Raw genomic sequence first — 18,912 nt, 5'->3', positions numbered from 1 at the left:
GTGATGTTGGAAAATGAATGAAATGATGGAATGAAGAAAGTGGGAGAAAACGGGAGAACCCCGAGAAAACTCACGCACACAGTTCATTTGGTGCGAGCTGGGATCAAACCAAGGACCCCACACACCAGAGTTGAACGTTCTACCACAGAGCTACCGCGTTTGTAATAAAAAAGAACATTGAATTTTCTATTTGTATACTGTACATTATATGTAACCAATATATACATTTATAATTCAATAAATAGAGCATTTTCTATTCCATACATATTTATTTTATTTAACTTGCATTTCAAACGTTCTGACTGCGTTTATCTTTAAATCTCCTTCCTAATCCGAAAAGAAGGGTAGTTTACAAGACTGAAAATAATTGAAGCGAAAGTTCTCTTCGTTCGAATTAGGCGTTCATTTGTCCGGATACTCCTCTGAGATTCATCATCTGTTCTTAACCAAGTTTGACATAGTGGTTGGAGAGATGCGCTCAGTGTCGAAAGGGGTCGCATGTCTTGATCGGACAAAGCATTGAGGAATAATAACCGAAAATGAGATGCCCAGGGACTCAGTCTTGGAAAATCTCATCATAAACAATGGAAAATAAATTTTCAGCATTAGAAATAGAGCGAAACCCTTTCCGTTTTGTTGTGCGAACACAATTTTTCAAAAACATTATGCTTTTCGCTGATATGCCAAGTTCAACCATTTGCATGTCGCTTACGAGAACAAGTAATGCACTTGAAAAATTCTACGAGTAATCAATAAGGATCAATTGCTTCGCTCCAAATTTACAGTTATTGCATACCTAGTATTTTGGTTTTGGAAATGGCTCTAAAAAACTGGTTTAAAGTTGAAAACTTAGTATTTCCTTAACAACCTGATAATATGGTATAAATTATTTCTGTTTGAAGAATCAAGAAGGGGTAGTGAAGTCTTGGGGAGATAATTCAGGACAATTTTCTGAAAAAATAGAAGGGGGTCGGACTATTTCTTTTCCATATTTCATGAATAAATACAGTGCGCTGTCAGGTTTACGAACTTAGTCCGTTCCCTGACCTTTTTCTGTTACCGAAATGCTCGTAAACCGAAATTATGATTCCCACTGAACGAGAATAATCCATTCTAGCCACAGAAACATCGTACTTACTATTTGTACCTTTTCATATTTTAAGTCCTTTCTGTGACGAAGGATATAGAACGAAATTAACATTATTATTTTCAGAAGGGAGCACGTTGACTCAGAGGTCGAGTGCTTACTTCTGATGCGAGAAGTAATCTGGTTCAATCCCTGGCCAAATAAGTTTGTGGTGGGCTACATCATATCCATGGGTTTTCTCGGATTTGTACCGTTTCCTCCCACATTACCAATTCTTCTATCAACATTCGCTTACTTTAATCATCCGTCTCCCTTAGTCTAGGCAAATAAGTTATACTAAATTAAATAAAACAATATAAGGGCTTTTTAAAAAATCACAAAAAGTAATAAAAGAACAAAAAGTAGTTTCTGATCCTGGCACACTGAGAGTGTATGTTTTTTTTTTCGGCAAACTCCCGAAAGCGCTATTGGTCGCATGAAAGTGTGGGTGGATGAATTGTGTGTGTTCGTACTCCATAATATTGTTTGTAAACTCAGGGAAAAGTCCTTAAGAAAATTTTTCGTAGACCGATTTTTTCGCGAACTTAGGATTCGTTAAATGATAGGTCACTCATTGTGTTTCAATAATAATCCTAAAATATTAAATGTTATTTCCGTTTAAAAAAGACTGTGAATGAGTTCGTTATTCTCGAAATGATTTTTAACTATTTATTTGTTTTTATATTACGTTCAGACTATTTTGTTCATATGTCATAAACATTCCGTCAATATTTTTACATTATAACACAGGGGCGGATCAAGGGGGTGCGATCGCCTTCCCCCCCCCCCCAGAAGAGGAAACTTTCTTATTTTATATATATAAATAAAAATCATTCCAAAGTTTGGAGCCCTTAAAAGTAGCAGTATGTCAATCCACCGCCCCCCCCCAGAAGTCGGTCCTGGATCCGCCCCTGTTATAACATGTCATTTAAAGCACAATATTTACGATTCGATTAGTCAAGTGCTTATGGATATGATCCTCGATGAGGGGGACACGGTGGCTCAGTGGTAAAGCGAATGCCTATCGTGCGTGGGGTCCCGCGTTCGATCCCGGCCAAGCAGGGGTAAAAGTAGATCCGGAAAGGTAGGCGATGCATGTCGTCACGCCGTTCCCCGTACCTTTCTTTGTCCATTGTATTTTTTTTAAAAAAGTAGAGGCTCGCCATAGATATTTTCTGGAAGTGGGGTAACGCCGTACCCCGCGTTTCCTCTCACTTTTATCCCTGTGGCCAAGTACATATGTTTACGATGAGCAACTTGTGTCCGCGGGTCTTCTCGGTACTTCCGTTTCCTCCCACTTTCTCATTCTACCAATTCTTCTATCATCATTCACTTGGTTTTAATCATCGTCTCTTTTAGCCTAAAGGGCATGATCTCGTTTCGTTAAAGTAAAAGATTTCATTATTAGCAAAGGTTTTGGGGCAAGAATAAGATTATTTACATGAGGATAGTGGATCGATTCCATTCTGCGGATGTAGATCCAATATGTTTCTTTATCGTGGTTACCTAGTCCTTAACCTCAATATTCATTCAAAATGCGTCACTGTTCTATTTATTCGAAAGTAAAGCTTCACGTAATCGAATGTTTCTTGTGCGTGCATGTTTCGTAAGCTCGTTTCTTTAAGGAGGCAACCCTTTTAGCAGAGTTGTATTGTGGGTGGTATATAAACAAGGCGCTTTTTGAAGTGCATTCTATAAAATATGCTGTAACATTTACCTAAAAGTTTGTAATGGGACTAGTCTTACCAATTAAGTACGATTGACGTTGCAGGCGAGGAGAGTATGTGATTATGTTCATTTGGTGATTAAATGAAGAGATCGATCTGCTTTCATAGATAGTTCATAACTTGCAGACCGCATTCTAAACCGAAGCATCATTCGATGAAGAAAATGTAAATTTGTTGATGTTCAGCTTCCATTTGCTCCATCAAGGATTTGTGATAGGCGACGAATTGCATGCAATAACGAAAGACAAAAGATAGAATAACGTGAAGGAACATTATACAAATATGATAACAACTTATGTTTAACTTACAAGGAATAGACATGAACATGTCATCCGGACGTGATTAATACTTACATATTCTGGCTACTTTTACTCCAAACGTTTCCCTATATATTCATTTTACAAAGGCTGGAGGAACCCGTAGGCCGTTTTGAAATGAGGGTGGTCGTTGTGCCCGTAAACTATAATATTGCATATGTCACCATCGCAAAATACAACTCAAAACTACGTGATATAATAGACAAGTTTAATTTGGAGAGCAAAGAAGTCGAGTTAAAAGTTAATATGGGGAAAAACAAAAGTGACACTCAATAAATTTGCAAGAAAGTTAAAGAATTGAAGTCGAAAATACAGAATTAGAATAAGTAAATACTTACAAATTCAGATACAAATCTGGGACAAAAGATATTGTATTATTCTGCACATGGTTTTATTTAAAAACAACATGTACTTTTATTTGTAAACACCACCACCACATGCGTTTTACTACAAGTTACTATAAGAAGCAGACGATGGAAATTCAATGCATAGCTGCACCCGACTGGTCACTCCTAATCTCTTAGCTTGCAGCAGAGGTTCCTGCCCACTTCGCTTGTAGTGGAGCCCTGAGAAATTCCTAACTGCAAACCACCCAGCTTTACGTGGAGTTTTGAGATTTCCTTTCTCGCTTAGCTTGCAGCGGACCTTTGCAGGAGTCCTACTTCTCTTTTCTTGTAATAGAGCACTAATACTCCTAGCCCTATCCCTTGGCTGCCTAGGCCTTAGGACGCCTATTTATCTTGATTATTTAAAGAAAATTGTATTTATCTGTAACTCTTTTATCATGGAAAGTTTGTTTTACTAAATCTGGTTATGGGAGAAAATCGATTCCCATGTGTTATTGTTCTACCTTCTACGTAACAAAGGTTATTTTACAATATTCGTGGATAACAACATGAGTGAAAAAATTAACAATCGTATTAATGCTTGACTGGAATGCATTTGTAAGCAGCAATTTTGTACTGTAAAGCAAAATGTCAGTATGGCCAAAGCGTAAAAGTTTCAATACATATATTCTGCTCGATTTGGCACATGGATTAGAGACATGGAAACTAACAAAATCAGAGATATTTGCCGTCTGCAGGCTACACAACGGAGTATGAAAAGACATATTCTCCGAGGATTCAATCGCAAAGATAGGAAAAGGGTAATATAAAATAGGAAAATGACAGCACTAACGGATATTATTATAAAATAAAGGCATTGAAGTGGTGGTTGGCTAGACATATTGCAAGGCGAAATTATGATAGATGGACAAAAGCAATTCTTGATTGGATATTAAGTGACTTAGGAAGCGTTCTCATACAAAGAGGTGTGGCATAATCGAAAGCACTGTAGAATAATGTTGAATTGCCAAAGGTAGATATAGCTATAGGGAAATTTTCATTCATCAATGGATTGACAATGCTTGGTGGTGCAAATAATCGAAGGTTAATAGAAATTGATTGATCGCTGTAACATAATATGCATTATAATGGATAATGAATCACCGAAGTTAATGAAAAGTTCAAATATTAATAGCTGAATACAAGATGCCTGCTATATCAACCACAAACAATAATTAATGCGTCTCCGTTCTTCATTCAAGCTTTTATATCAAAATTAAAACCTCATCCACAGACTTTCACGTAAATACCAAAACAAAGGCAATAGACATCAAACGAACTTGTATTTTTTTCATTGTTGACGTTAAAGGCTGAAAGATCAATTTCCGTAAACACGTAAATCAGTGAAAGTAATACAACTCGATGTTTATAAAAATGCTCAACCAACCAGTCTCAGGAGTTTCCCCCAAATATGACAAGAAGTCATAAAACGTTTTTTAAAAAAGTGCCAACCGCAACGACTAAGATGAAAAAAATATGAAAAAGGTGAACTAGGAATCGAAAACCGACTGGGGTGAAAGCAGACAACGTAAAATGGGTAACGAAAAGAAAAAGCATTTAAATTCAATTAACTGCAATTCGTCTCCTAGCAACCGGTCATAAACAAGTAAAAAGCGCAAAAAGAGCGGATAAAAAAGAAGGAGCATATTCAATGTTCTTCTCATCAGTGAGAAAATGATCTTAGTCGGTTATGATTGCCGTATAATACACCACCATCAAAAGAATGGTTAAATATGGGAAGCTTTGTAATGTTGCAGAAGGAAACAATAACGACTTCAGATATAGATTTCTAAAATGAGCTTGTTTTTATCGTTATGTTAATAATTACTATGCTATAACTGACTAGTACAGTGCGTTCCCAAAGTAACTACGAGGGTAAGTCAAAAATTATCCGCAATTTTGACATAACTCTTCTTGCATTGTTCACATTGTCCTCTAGCCTCGTTTATTTTGTTGTTATACTGTTTTGGTCATACTATGAAAATTTGATCCTGATTCCTCCATTTGAGTTCCTTTTGTTGCAGATAGATCATGGCCGCTCCATTAGAATTTTGCATCAAAAAGGAACAAGGAGTAGTGATCGGGTTTTTGTGGTCGAAAGGTGTATTAGGAGGCGCAATTCATCAAAGACTTTCGGTGAGGTGATTTTGAGTTTTACGTCCCGTTCAGCAGCGAGGCTATATGAGACGTGGACCTACTGATTAACGTGGAATCCGAACCACATGAGCTCCCGCCGGGAATCGAACCCGGGTCTCCCACGCCAAAGGCGCGTACGCTAACCGCTTAGCCACGAAGGAGCTCTCAAAGACTTTCGGCACAATACGAGAACAGTATCTTGCCGCAACGGAGTGTTTACGAATGGATTGAAAAATTCAAAAAATGGTCGCACAAGTGTTACGCACGTGGAAGGAGCCGTACGACCATTTACGGCCACAAATGATGACAACGTTGAACGTGCACGTGGCATGGTTCTGTCAGACAAACGAATGACTTGATGAAGTGGCACATCATATAGATATTAGTCAGGATTCCTGATACACCTTCCGACCACAAAAACTGGATCACTGGTCCTTGTTCCTCTTTGATGCAAACTTCTAATGGAGCGGCCATGATCTATCTGCAACAAAAGGGAAACAAATCGAGGCATTAGGATTAAACTTTCATATCATGACCACAACAGCATAATAATAAAATAAACGAGGACAGAGTCAGTATGATTTACTGTAAGAAGAGTTATGTCAAAATTGCAGATAGTTTTTGACTTACCCTAGTAGAATTTTACCATACACTAGTACTGTATAATAATATATAATATTGGCTTATCCTTACAGTAGTATAAAGAATCCAAAATAAGTATATTATTATATATTAGTATATTTTGATAATGTACAATGAATTAAACTTAGTCATGTAATGCTACAAGTTTGGGTAGATAGTTTGAGCACCTTCTTGGTTATGTGGCTAGCGAACGCGCCTTTCCTGTTGAAGATCTGGGTTCGGTTTCTAATAGAAGCTAATATGAATCGGATTTCATTTTAAGGTGTAAATCTCCGTCGTACATAGGCTCAGTGCTGAAAGGGGCGTTTAACATCAAAACAACCAATCAATTTTGGTAGATAGAATAAAACTAAATGCATGGAAATTCGCCATGACCTCAATACTGCAAACTATGGATACGTTAAACTATCAACTAATACTTTCAGCAAAGTGGATACTTTGAAATATCCATACATTAACAGACCAAAACCATGGCTACTAAGAATTTGACTAAAACCAGGGAATTCGCGTTATTATTCAGTCTAAACTCTTTTGTCTTATCGTATCTTACCGAAGAATTTAAAGCTTAAAATATATAAAACGATATTTATACATGTTGTGCTGTATGGTGGAGAAATATGGTCGCTTACTTTGAGGGAAGAATGAAGACTGAAAAGTATTTGAAAAACAAAATCCTGATGCAAATATTCAGGCCCAAAAGGGACTGGCACATTGAATTGCGTTATAACAGTTCCAGATAACCCCCGTTAAAAATATGTCACGTGTAAGGATATCTCAGCTATAACGACGGACCAGATTACCCCACACAAAACAAAAACAAATGAACTGCTCGTTCAGATGTTGTTAATTAATTTTGAAGACGTGTAATATAAACCTCTGATTTTATCCTTATATCTCATATTTCTCGTTCTCAAAAAAGGTGGAAAAATAACACCCACAATCGTAAAGTTGAGGTGAATGTCATTGAATGTACTTCAAGCATATGTTCGGTATTAGTCATCCAAACTACTAACAAACACCTTATTTTTAAATTCATCAATTAACAAAGAGAGTACAATTTCCCCTTTTACCACGCATGTCAATCAACGTGAAATGATAAACACCCATGTCGGCTCAACTGTTAACTGTCTTCAGAAAAATCATTTTAAATGGTTCACCAGTTTTTCCTTGATGATCAAACTGACAGCCTCAAAGTCATTTTTTTATATTATGAAAAAATATAAATTGTTCCCTTTCACTCGTTAAAAGTGGAATTTCCTGAAACGCTGTGGCCAATGCCAAATTATTTTGAACAAGGAGTTTATATACTAAGTTTCATATCCCTAACACATCTCTAATTATAAGGGATTTCGAGATATAGCCATATTATAACAATTACAGCCCCACTCTTTTCTTTCTACTCGTGGGTTTTCTCGGGATCCTAACGTTTCCTCCTACTTTCTTCATTCCACCATTTCACTCATCTCTCATTATCATCGTCTCCTTTAGCCTAACCGGCATAACCGTGGGACGTAAAACTTAAAAGATTTCATTTCATTTTTTCTTCCTGCCTTTTCCTTCCTTTCCAAGGAAAATATATATAAAAAAGATGAAATAAGCATCTAATTACTATCATTAGGAAGTCCATGTATCGAATTTCATGTCCCTATTCTTCAGAGATTTGGAGAAATCGATATTTTAGTGCAATCATTGTAATATATATTTCCTCATCAAATTTCCAAAAATTCTTTCTTATTGCAACGGGAAACCATCACTCTATTTCCCCCTAGTTTGCTGACAGAAGAAACAGAACATATATACAATGGTCTTTTGCAGGTCAAAACATAGTTCTAGAGGTAAAATATTCTCCTATTTGGATCTCCGGGAGGGATTTGTCTTGGGAAGGACTATTTCAACGAGAGGAACAATGTGGGGAAGATAGAGAAAGGAAGATAAGGAAGAGCAAAAGGTTTAGGATAGGCATGTGAATCGTATGTATCATGTTACAAGGAGGAAAGCTAGAAATTCTTAAAGAAGAAATTAAACAAAATAATCTAGACTTGGTAGGAGTTTGTGAAGCTAGTTGGGAAGGTAATGGAGAGTTGAACAGCGGAAGATATAGAAAGTTGTACTCAGGTGATGAAAAGAGCGGCCATAATGATATAGAAAGACTTTCTTGGTAAGCGCTTAAAAGAGAAGGTAGTGAAAGTAGAATTTGTTGATGATAGAGTTATGCAGTGTACAGACATACTCACCAACGTCTCATACAACTGAAGAAATAGAGGAAAATTATGAGAAAATAGAAGAAATTATATACAGAGAGAAGAAGGGTACATGCATAATTGAAATGGGAGATTTCAATGAAGTTGTGGGAGAAAACAGGGAGGTAGTGTCGTAGGCAGTTATGGTTTAGGCTAAAGAAATTAAAGGGGAGATGAACTGGTCGATTTCTGTAGACAATTCACTAGTGATTATGAATACTTGGTTCAATCAGCACAAGAGAAGAAGATATACGTACCTGGAAATCCTCAATAGACAGCCGAAGATATCAAATAGGCTATGTTATGATTAAGCACTGATCATAACCTTGTGCTGATCGAAGTAGATATTCAACTGAAAAAATGTAGGCATAAGAAAAGTAGGCAACAAGATATTGAATACTGGAAAGTTGAAAAATGAGGAAATAAGTCTTTTCGTTGAAAATTTCAAAGAGAAATAATCAAACGAGGAAAAGATAGGTTCAGGTAGTAACAGGGGTGAGAGCATATTGTAAGGATCCCTGCCTCATAACAAAAGCACATGTCAACACAACACGTGTTATTGATTGTAAACAGTGTAGCAAACGAGAAGCCGACACTAAAACACCAAAAAAGCCAGAAAACGGACCTCACAAAAGGACACGAAGAGGACAAATAAAAGCCCAACCACCAAGAGACCTAGCATTAGTCAACCAACTTATCGTAACCTATCCTAAACCCTGGAGGCTACTATAAAGCTAAGGGGTCATCCTAACCCCAACTAATTCCTGGAGGCTGCTATAAAGCTAAGGGGATCACCTTAAATACCATACCTCGTAAGGACTGCTATGAGCGAAGGTTTCCCAAAACCAAATCCTTAAAAACTCTGGAGACTGCTATAAAACTAAGGGTTACCATACAGAACATTATAACCTGCAAATCTTAATCATTATAAAAACACTTTATGGTTAAGACTTTTATAAACACAAAAAACTTAACTTTATAATAAAATTAATAAAAAATAAATAAAATCTCAATCCATTATTAACTCTACCTATAAATCATTACATGGTGGAGGCGTCGGGTATACATAAAAGATATAATAAACTATAATCATGGATGGTTTTGTTTTTATATAATATGCCGTTTTTATATAATATGCAACGGGCAACTGTGATAAATAATATAACAATCGAATTCATTACGAATATGGGAGACAAGGACAAGAATGAATTTATTATTAATTTATTAATCTGTTAATGTATTATTATTATTTATTAATTTATTAATCTAGAAATTAAATATGTTAACTTATTAATGTATTTATTAATCTAGAAAAGGCTTTTGGCTGCGTAAATTGGGAATTATTGTTGGGAGTTCTATAGAAGGTTGGGTTGGAATGGGAAGATCGGAGACTCATAAAAAAAAAGAGAAACATATATGAACTAACAAGTAAGTGTTAGAATAGGGAAGGAAATGACAGAGGATAGTGTAATTGGAAGGGGAGTACAACAGGAATACTCTCGGGAACATTATTTAATATAGTATATCTAGAAGAGATAGTGAGAAAGAACCTACGTAATGAAGTGGAGAACATGAATTGAAAATAAATGTTATAAAGACAAAAGCCACGGTGATTGGATCGAAACGGTCTGTGTCAAATAAACAAGTAGGAGGGAAGAAAATAGAACAGGTATCTGAGTAGTATCAATAATGATGACATGAAGTGCAAAAGTGAAATAAAGGAGAAGATAGGAATGATGAAAGAAGCCTTTAGGAGGAAGAAAAGTCTACAACGTGGAACCTTAAATAAAAAGTTGAGAGAAAGGCTCATAAAATGCTTCGTGTATAATATTGAACTGTATGAACATAAGTGAATGAAGTTACTGTATTTTACACTAACGTATCGATGGCCAGTCTCCATTTCAAACATTACCCCTAATCATTTTATGTTGTGGGTTCAGGTAAATGGCAACGTTGCATTTTCATTTAACGCATTGGGCGCATAAAGAGTGTACAGCCCAAACGGCTCGTCCAATTAAAAAAAAATCCTTCACTTTAGATTAAAAACATCACATTTGGAGATGTTTTTTCATCTTTCATTTTGTTGGAACTCTGATAATAACAGAGTTATCCTATGTCAGTGCACTTTTGAGACACCCTGTATATCGCTATTACCATCAACCTGCAATCTCGAAACTCATTCGTTGCCAGTGTTGCCTACGAGATAAAGTATTCTCGTATCGTATAGTAAATTTTGTAGAAATCTTGTCATTTCGTCTCGATTTTCGAAGAATTATTTTCTTGTCTCGTCTCGAAGCATTTCTGATCTCGCTTTTTTTTTTAATGTTCGCTCAAAAACTTTAAGCTTTGATTTCTCTTAACTGAATCTGGAAGTAATCATAATCCTCCTGCATAATTAGAAGTCTACGAGCGAAGACATATAGATATAACAACATTTAAACATACTTATTATTGGAGTATATTGTGTAATGACTTATGGATTTTTAAACGTTGATAAATGTTCTTCATTGTGTTTGCACAATAACTTTATCAGAAAGTTTTCGGCTCGTGTGCAATACTAGTCGTTACTTTATCTATTTATTTATTTATTTATTTGAATAAGCCTCGTATTGCAGTGCATTTAAACATGTTTAGATTTCTGGGGTTTCCTCAGCTATGGAAGAGTAGTGTTAGCCCGTCACACATATGAAGGATGGCTTCCTTCGGCGATCACACTGCCCAGGGAAATGGAGAGTGTAACGTATATCTTGTTTCTATTTATTAATATTATAATTATTGAAAGGATATTAGCACGTTACACGCACACTTGCCTCCGCAAAGACAACCAAAGGTGTACGCTAGAACAGGGGCGGATCCAGGACATACTCCTGGGGGGCGGTGGGTTGTAATACTGCTACTTAGAGCTACTTTTAAGAACGCCAAACACTGGGATGGGTTTTATTTATATATAAAATAAGAAAGTTTCCTCTTCTGGGGGTGGTAATCTCCTGGATCGCTCCCCCTGGATCCGCCCCTCCGCTGGAAGGAAGGAGAATTTACTTCCCCCACTAAAAATATATATGTTGGTATAGTTCAATTAACTGAACAAAAGTGGGAACTTAATAAATTCAATATCTACCAGTAAAAATGCTCTCTATAGCACGCCAGGTATTCTATGGTTTACAATAGTCAAATAATAGAGTTAAATCGAATATTATCAACTGAACTTGAACAATGTAATTAAATTCAAAATTATGATGATACAAACAATAACGCAAAATGAATTGAATCTAGACCAAAAATTACACTTAGAACTCAACTATAAAAGTCATTATTCAATATCGCGCAGCGATAATAGAGCAAATACAAGCACAACGTTAAATGGCGTACTAGCTTCCAATGAGAAAATTCAATAAACAAACTACCCACAGTAAGTATTCCACTTATAATCCATGGCATTCACAGTAATAAACTCGTAAATTCACATTCATCACATACACTACCAACACTTAATTTAATTTAGTAAACCGATTAGGTTGAAAAAGATTCAATTTTGGCACCAAAGATAATTGTTTTTCTTCGTATTTGATAGCAGAATGTGATGTAACGATCGCAGGTAGCGCTGCACTTGAACAAAATTTTCATTCCAAAAAGTACCACCAGAGGTCATAGAGAGCCATAAATTTTCTTGAAATGAATTTAAATCTCAATTAGCATATTACTATTACAATTAGGTTGAAAACTTATTATTTTCATTTAATAACAGCAAAATCAAATCTTTGAGTTTTAGGTCCCACGGTTATGCCGGTTAGGCTAAAGGAGATGGTGATGATAAGTAATGAATGAAATGGTGGAATGAAGAAAGTATGAGAAAACGGGAGAACCCCGAGAAAACCCACGCACACGATGTTTGTCCACCACAAAGTTCACTTGGCGGGAGCTGGGACCGAAACCGGGACCTCAAGCACCAGAGGTGAACGCTCTACTACTGAGCCATAGCGGCCCCAACAGCAAAATCAAGGCTAATTATGATTTATAATTATTATTTTCGAAAATTCACAACCTTAGCTAATTAATGGCATGTTACAAGAGCAAGAAAGGCATTTGGAAGGAAGAAATCGGCCTGGAACCATTGTGTTAGTGGTACCATCCCGGCATTTGCCTGGTGTGAATGAGGAAAAACTTCACTCAGAATAGCTGGCCTGTAGAAAGCTGATAGACCTTTTTCACCGAGTGTGCACTTAAACATGAGAAAATTCTTCTGTACAATATGGGTAAAGTCTAGGCGCCAAAAATCGTGTATTGTGGTGAAAAATGAAATGAAATCTTGGAGTTTTACGTCCCACGTTTAAGCCGGTTAGGCTAAAAGAGACGGTGATGATGAGTAATGAATGAAATGGTGGAATGAAGAAAGTGGGAGGAAACGGGAGAATCCCGAGGAAACCCACGCACACGGTGTTTGTCCACCACAAAGTTCACCTGGCAGGGGCTGGTGTATTGTGGAGAGTACCTTCTACTTCGTTGGCGTTGGTCAACTCTCCTCGGCAACGTGTTCTCTGTGGTTTTCTTCCGAGGTAAGGTCATTGAATTCCTGGTAAATTGAATCGAAAACAGGCTGATGAAATGCAGTATGTACTTTGGCGTCAGATAATGTGATCTTTAGGAATCTTTACAAAAGGAACAATATGTATGTTTATTCATTAAAAAAATACATCAAGAGTCAACACAACATAGAAATATTTTTATGTCTGAGAGTGTAAATGAACTGTAAGTTGCACTGAAAGAAATGCAAATTTAGAATATAATTTTAACATTGATCTGATAAGGAAAAGTCATTGTTCGTAATATCAGATAAATATTGTTTGTCGTTTTCACAGCATTTAAGTCCAATATATCACATGTCCAATACTTATGATTATTTCACAAATAACACTATTCATCGTGTTGAATATGATATCTTCACACTTCTACTATGTGTAATGACAAACTTTGCATTTATGATTTCTTGCTTTTAAAAAAGTCTTAAACAAAACTAATGTTAGTAACAATTACTTCTTTTTTCGTTACAGCTTCCCAATTGACTGGTTTGTTGAAGAGCTTCAGAACAACCCAGAATTGGCCAGGATTATTGTTCACAAGTTCATAGACGAAAATCAAGATGGAGAACTAACAGCTGATGAATTATTGGGCAGAGTGTACTAATTTTGAAAACTATATATATTTTTTGTTTCCTTTTTTAAAGAAAAGAACATTGAAAAAATAAATTGAAAGTTTAAGAAAACAAGTTTTCCGTATTGTTCCACATCCTATATACCTTTTTTTAAAAGCAAAAACGAAAATGACACAAAAATTCGACAACAAAAATCAATTAACTTACTTTGAAATTTGATTATGTATCGATGGTGCTCAAGCAAAATTTAACTTTTTTGTATAGAAAGCTAGCATAAAATTTGTAATAAAAATAAAACATCAGATAAATATAAGCAAGAAATAAGTATTTTGAATATATTTATTATTTCCTCTTCTCTCTGGAAAATAAATCCTAATTGAGAATAAAACAAATTGCATTCAAGTTCTAAAAAATAATTCAAAAGTAAAATTGTTTAAACTTGAACATCCTAACTTACCTTGCGACTTCAAACCCATAAGTTCATTATAGGAGAAGCTAACAAAATACCGGATTCACTCTAGTGCCAAGCTAGTTTAGTTGAACTTTGAAACGTTTTACTTTCCCAAGGTCAATTTTTTTAGTATCTTTCCATTCTAAGCCTATCTAAAAGTTATTTAACCCATTATCTAATTAAAGACGAGACCTGAGAAAGTATTCTGTTCAAAAAGAAACTTAAAAAGACAAAAATATGTATTCTGTATAGAAACTAACACCCTATAATTTCTGTTTCACAAAAAGCTTCAAGTAATCTCTTCGGTTAATTGTGTCTGTTGCTGCTATAATTAAGGAAATTATTAACATAATTAACGTCTATTATTACTATGTTAATTACAAAAATTACAAAAACTGTTATACAGTTAAAATTCGATTAACACCTAATTTGAATATTTATATTAGATTTATAATCTTTGAATATTCTCATTTGAATTTTAAAACTGAAATAATTGTCGAGGAATTTATTCGATTGAAAATTAATAATAATACTTTTCACGAATGTTTGAATATTGTAAGAAAATTACGGTGTTTATTACTTTTTAAAAAAAAGGTGATGATTTTGTATTGAACAACTTCACTATCTAATAACTCTTCACAAATTATGTTCAGTTTAGAAGTTTCAAAAAAATACAAATCTTATCTCCCTGTCAAATTATCTGTAGTTACGCGTTAACTACGTAAGTTTGTTTCTCATGCTTCAACAAGTATTAGTGAAAAACTTTTCTTAGTAATTATGAAGAATTTAAGTATCTTTAAAGGAATGTCTATTACCTTCAATAAATATATTTTTATAGAGCTAAATATTAACTTCTTAATTAAATTTAATTATAATCTCTTTCCCAGGAAAGTCCCAAATCCTATCACATACTTCAGTAACAGAATATGTGATAAGATCTGGAAGTATTCTAGGAAAGAGATTATAATTATCCCAGTTAATTTTCCATACTTTCCAATTTAACATAGATACAGACTTGGTCATTTTAACTGTTTGTTTAGTACTACATTACACTTAGCCCCCTTTTTCCCCTACAAATTCCTTCGGAATCCAAACAATAAATATGTGATTATAGAAAGCAAAACATTACATTGTAGTAATTTACAAATACTCTACGTAACAGATGAAGCTAAATCGATTCCCAAAAATGAATTTATATTCTATACCATTTAATTATATTCACAAATATATTCACATCATTTGATCAGTAACAACGTAGGACTTACCAAAATTAATTTGTATTCTATACTCTTCAATTATATTCACAAATATATTCACATCATTTGATCACTAACAATGTAGAACTATATTATATTACACATTATGTGAAATTGCTATTCCTAAATCAAGAATAGTATACAAAGCTATAATAAAAATCGTGTAGATAAGTAGAATCAAACAAAACACACTCATAAAATAAGTTTCTCGTAGCACTAATATGTGATCTAACCTACACAAGCAATTTTTGTAATTAGATAGTTTTAATTTAAATGTTTCAAACTCCACCAATATAATTCCCAATTAAATATAGACGTAGACTTAGGCATTAACTATTTATTTCCCACTACATTACAGTACAGAGTAGCACTGATACAAATTCCTACGGAAGTATAACAACAAAGTATGACAGCAAACAAAACTTCTGTAATTTACAAACATTTAGCGCGGCTTATGAAGTTGATGAGCTAAGCAAACAAATAACAGAAGTTCAAAAAATAACTGAGCAGTTCAGGAGGAACAAAGACTTCTGTAAACAGTACGGTCGGAAGCACTTGATATCTGCATGAGAATATATGAGCGTTTTCAGTTAACTGTCTAGCATATGTGGACAACAAATAAACTAGGAATATTGTTTCAGTGTCTATAAAGCATTTGGATCACTCATAATATATGATCGATATGATCACAGTTCTTTCATAATACAGAAGAATTTATTTGATTCACAGTTATTTTATACTTTATTTTCTTAAAAAAACAGATTATGAGACCCACAATAATCACAACACAATCACACTACTATTTTCCAGTTACGCTCTACAAATTTTAAGTAGTATTCATGTAAGGAAACATCAGAAACAATTAATTATGCATTTAAATATAATAAAACAAAAGTAAGACTATAAAATACAATTCACTTGTTGTCTTCAAAATGTACACAACAAAATAGGAATCTGCATGTTTAATATTGCTATTTGTATCAGCTGTTAATAATGTATGTGTGATAGCTCGTCAATGCATGACAAACTGTTGATATAGTTTACTGTTTAACATTACACAAAGAACGTAATATATTGCCAAAGCTTTAAATAAAACATATCAATTAAAATGTTCAGTTAATTGTAAATTATCTTCTAAGGAAGAGAACAAACATATGACATGACTAAATAAACAAGAAAATAAAACTAATTGAACAATAATATTGTAACAAAGATATATTCATAATAATAAAATTACAAAAGAACTTTATGGGTCCATATTAATTACTAAATGGACTTGTTCAGAACATATCTGTATATTGTTTACCTTAGAAACTGGAGCTGACAGATCTTCAGCAAGTACTTCCCTCATACTTGAACTTCGTTACTTCAAACTTTCCCCTTTCTTGGAGGATGCGAATCTTCTGCGGGTGACGACTCAATCATTGCAATTACACTCTGATTAGAAATGTTTTAAGTTTTCAATGCTATAAGCTTATACAAATATCCCTAATGCAAAATGAAAATTTCATGTTTCATTGTCAAATGAGAAATCACAAACTGTCAATCATTTAACAGCTTTGTTCTGTAGAAGAAGTTGTAAGGCATTAAGGTAAAGGGCAAGAAGATACAAGATTGCAAGAAACAGGCCCAAAAACATATATTTGATCATGGTACTCACACATTTTGTTAAAAAAAACAATCTATCGTAAATAAGTGAAAACAAATTAGTTACTAGTCATGATACCTAAAAATATTTTTCACGAGTTTAGTTTTCGTTCGAATAAGTTGTCGAATTACTGTTAGATAATTTAATATGCCCAAATCGACCTATTTCGACTAATATGAAATGTTTTGAAAGAAAGAAAACAAAACATTAATAATATTGTCAGAAACTTGTCAGATAATGATCAAATAAAATTTCAAGTAAGGGCCTGCCCGCTAGTCTAGTGCGTCTTTGTTTCACTTGATCCTGGGTTCAATATCCGGTGGACGAGTGTAAAAAAATTGAACCAATTACGGTGGTTCAGATTCTACTTTAAATGTAAGTCCATGTTTCATATGGCCTCTGTGCTCAGAGGAGACGTTGAACTACAACTAACAAACAATAAGAATATATCAAATACTAAGTCGTTAATGGCAAAATTATAAAGGAATAAAGTGGCTGCTATTAAATATCATTTACTGTACGAGACCGGAGAAGGGAGAACACGGTAATAACATCAGATAAAGAATAATAATAAATTATTGGTTTTATGAAAATTGATAGAAATAATATTATTGAACTTAGAAATACTCTTTTAAAAAAAGACGACTATTCCTAATTTGTCTTTTGCACTCTGGAATTTCCATACAATTTAGCAACTGAAAATAAGTACTCACGAAATATGAGCTCAAATAATCTAGAGTTTCTGTATTGAATTTAACATAATTTAGATAAATTGAGAATCTATTGTTACCACAGCTTTATTTTAGTTTTCCTTCATTGTATTCACCAAAAAATGTAAAACAAAGTACAATTTTCATATAACAAAAAATGTAAATTTGAAATCAACATATCAGTGTAATTCCATTCTTCTTTTTTAAAAATGCTTGAAAATATATATTTTTAAAATTTATAAATAAAATCAGAATACCCTTATATTGTCCCTAAATCTTCTTGAAGAAACAGGTTTGCATTTTTGAGTACAATTTGCTAAGAGAGAAGCGGAAATAATAGCTAATAACGATATGAAGCACGTAAAACTAAATTCCAAAATTAATTAATTAAAATTTGTTTTGTATAATAAACATTGAATTGAGTATCACATTTTTTATATACATAAAACGGAACACAGTAACCAACTGGAAGAGTTTTAAAATATATATATATATTATTACATGTAAATATAAATTGATAAGTATTGAAATATATAAAAACAATAAATTCTAAATAATTATGTTTTTAAATACCCAAGTGTGTTTATTATTCTTATTACAATATTAATTTATGTGTTTGTTTTTGTTTTTAAACAGCTAGATTACACAAAAAAGAACTCTTTAGGTTGTATACATAAATATTGTCTCTTAAAATAATTTTGTGATGCACCAACAACTATATATGTTTCCCATAGAAATACTGTAGTATTCTTTTAACACTTGTGATCTCCAAAAACGTAATCTGAGACTAAGTAACTATCAAATATTTCCCGTCCTACATTTTTCAATACAAATTGACAAAAAAAGCATGTAAAATATTAATATAGATTGGTTTATTTTTTCCATAAAAGAAGACAAACTATAAGATGTTAACATTGCTATTTTCGAATGCAAGGGTATTTTTAAAGCAACAATTAATAAAGAAAAAGTTAAATAATTAGTATAATTTAAAAAGTGAAACATTATCTTGTCGGAATAATATATAGTATATATATATACAATATCTTATTTTGTACAAACTGACTGTACTGTGTACTGAAAATTACAAAAAATATACCTATATATTAACCTGTTTTAGTTAATTA

The 18,912-nt window shown here is 33.7% G+C and overlaps 1 protein-coding gene across 2 annotated transcripts in view; it reads left to right on the top strand.

Annotated features, from left to right (window-relative positions):
• Positions 1-18,909, top strand: part of LOC145674809 (allatotropins-like) — a 375,336-nt gene extending 356,427 nt beyond the window's left edge. For both annotated transcript variants that reach the window (XM_081745029.1, XM_081745028.1), the window contains exon 3: positions 13,623-18,909. In XM_081745029.1, the coding sequence (XP_081601155.1) occupies positions 13,623-13,755 (133 nt within the window). In that variant the 3' untranslated portion in view covers positions 13,756-18,909. The remainder of the gene's footprint in view (positions 1-13,622) is intronic.
• The last annotated feature ends 3 nt before the right edge of the window (positions 18,910-18,912 follow it).

The sequence above is a fragment of the Thermobia domestica genome, chromosome 18 (assembly GCF_964235325.1).
Source record: "Thermobia domestica chromosome 18, izTheDome1.hap1.1, whole genome shotgun sequence".
Lineage (NCBI taxonomy): Eukaryota > Metazoa > Arthropoda > Insecta > Zygentoma > Lepismatidae > Thermobia > Thermobia domestica.
This window is presented reverse-complemented; position numbering and strand designations above follow the sequence as displayed.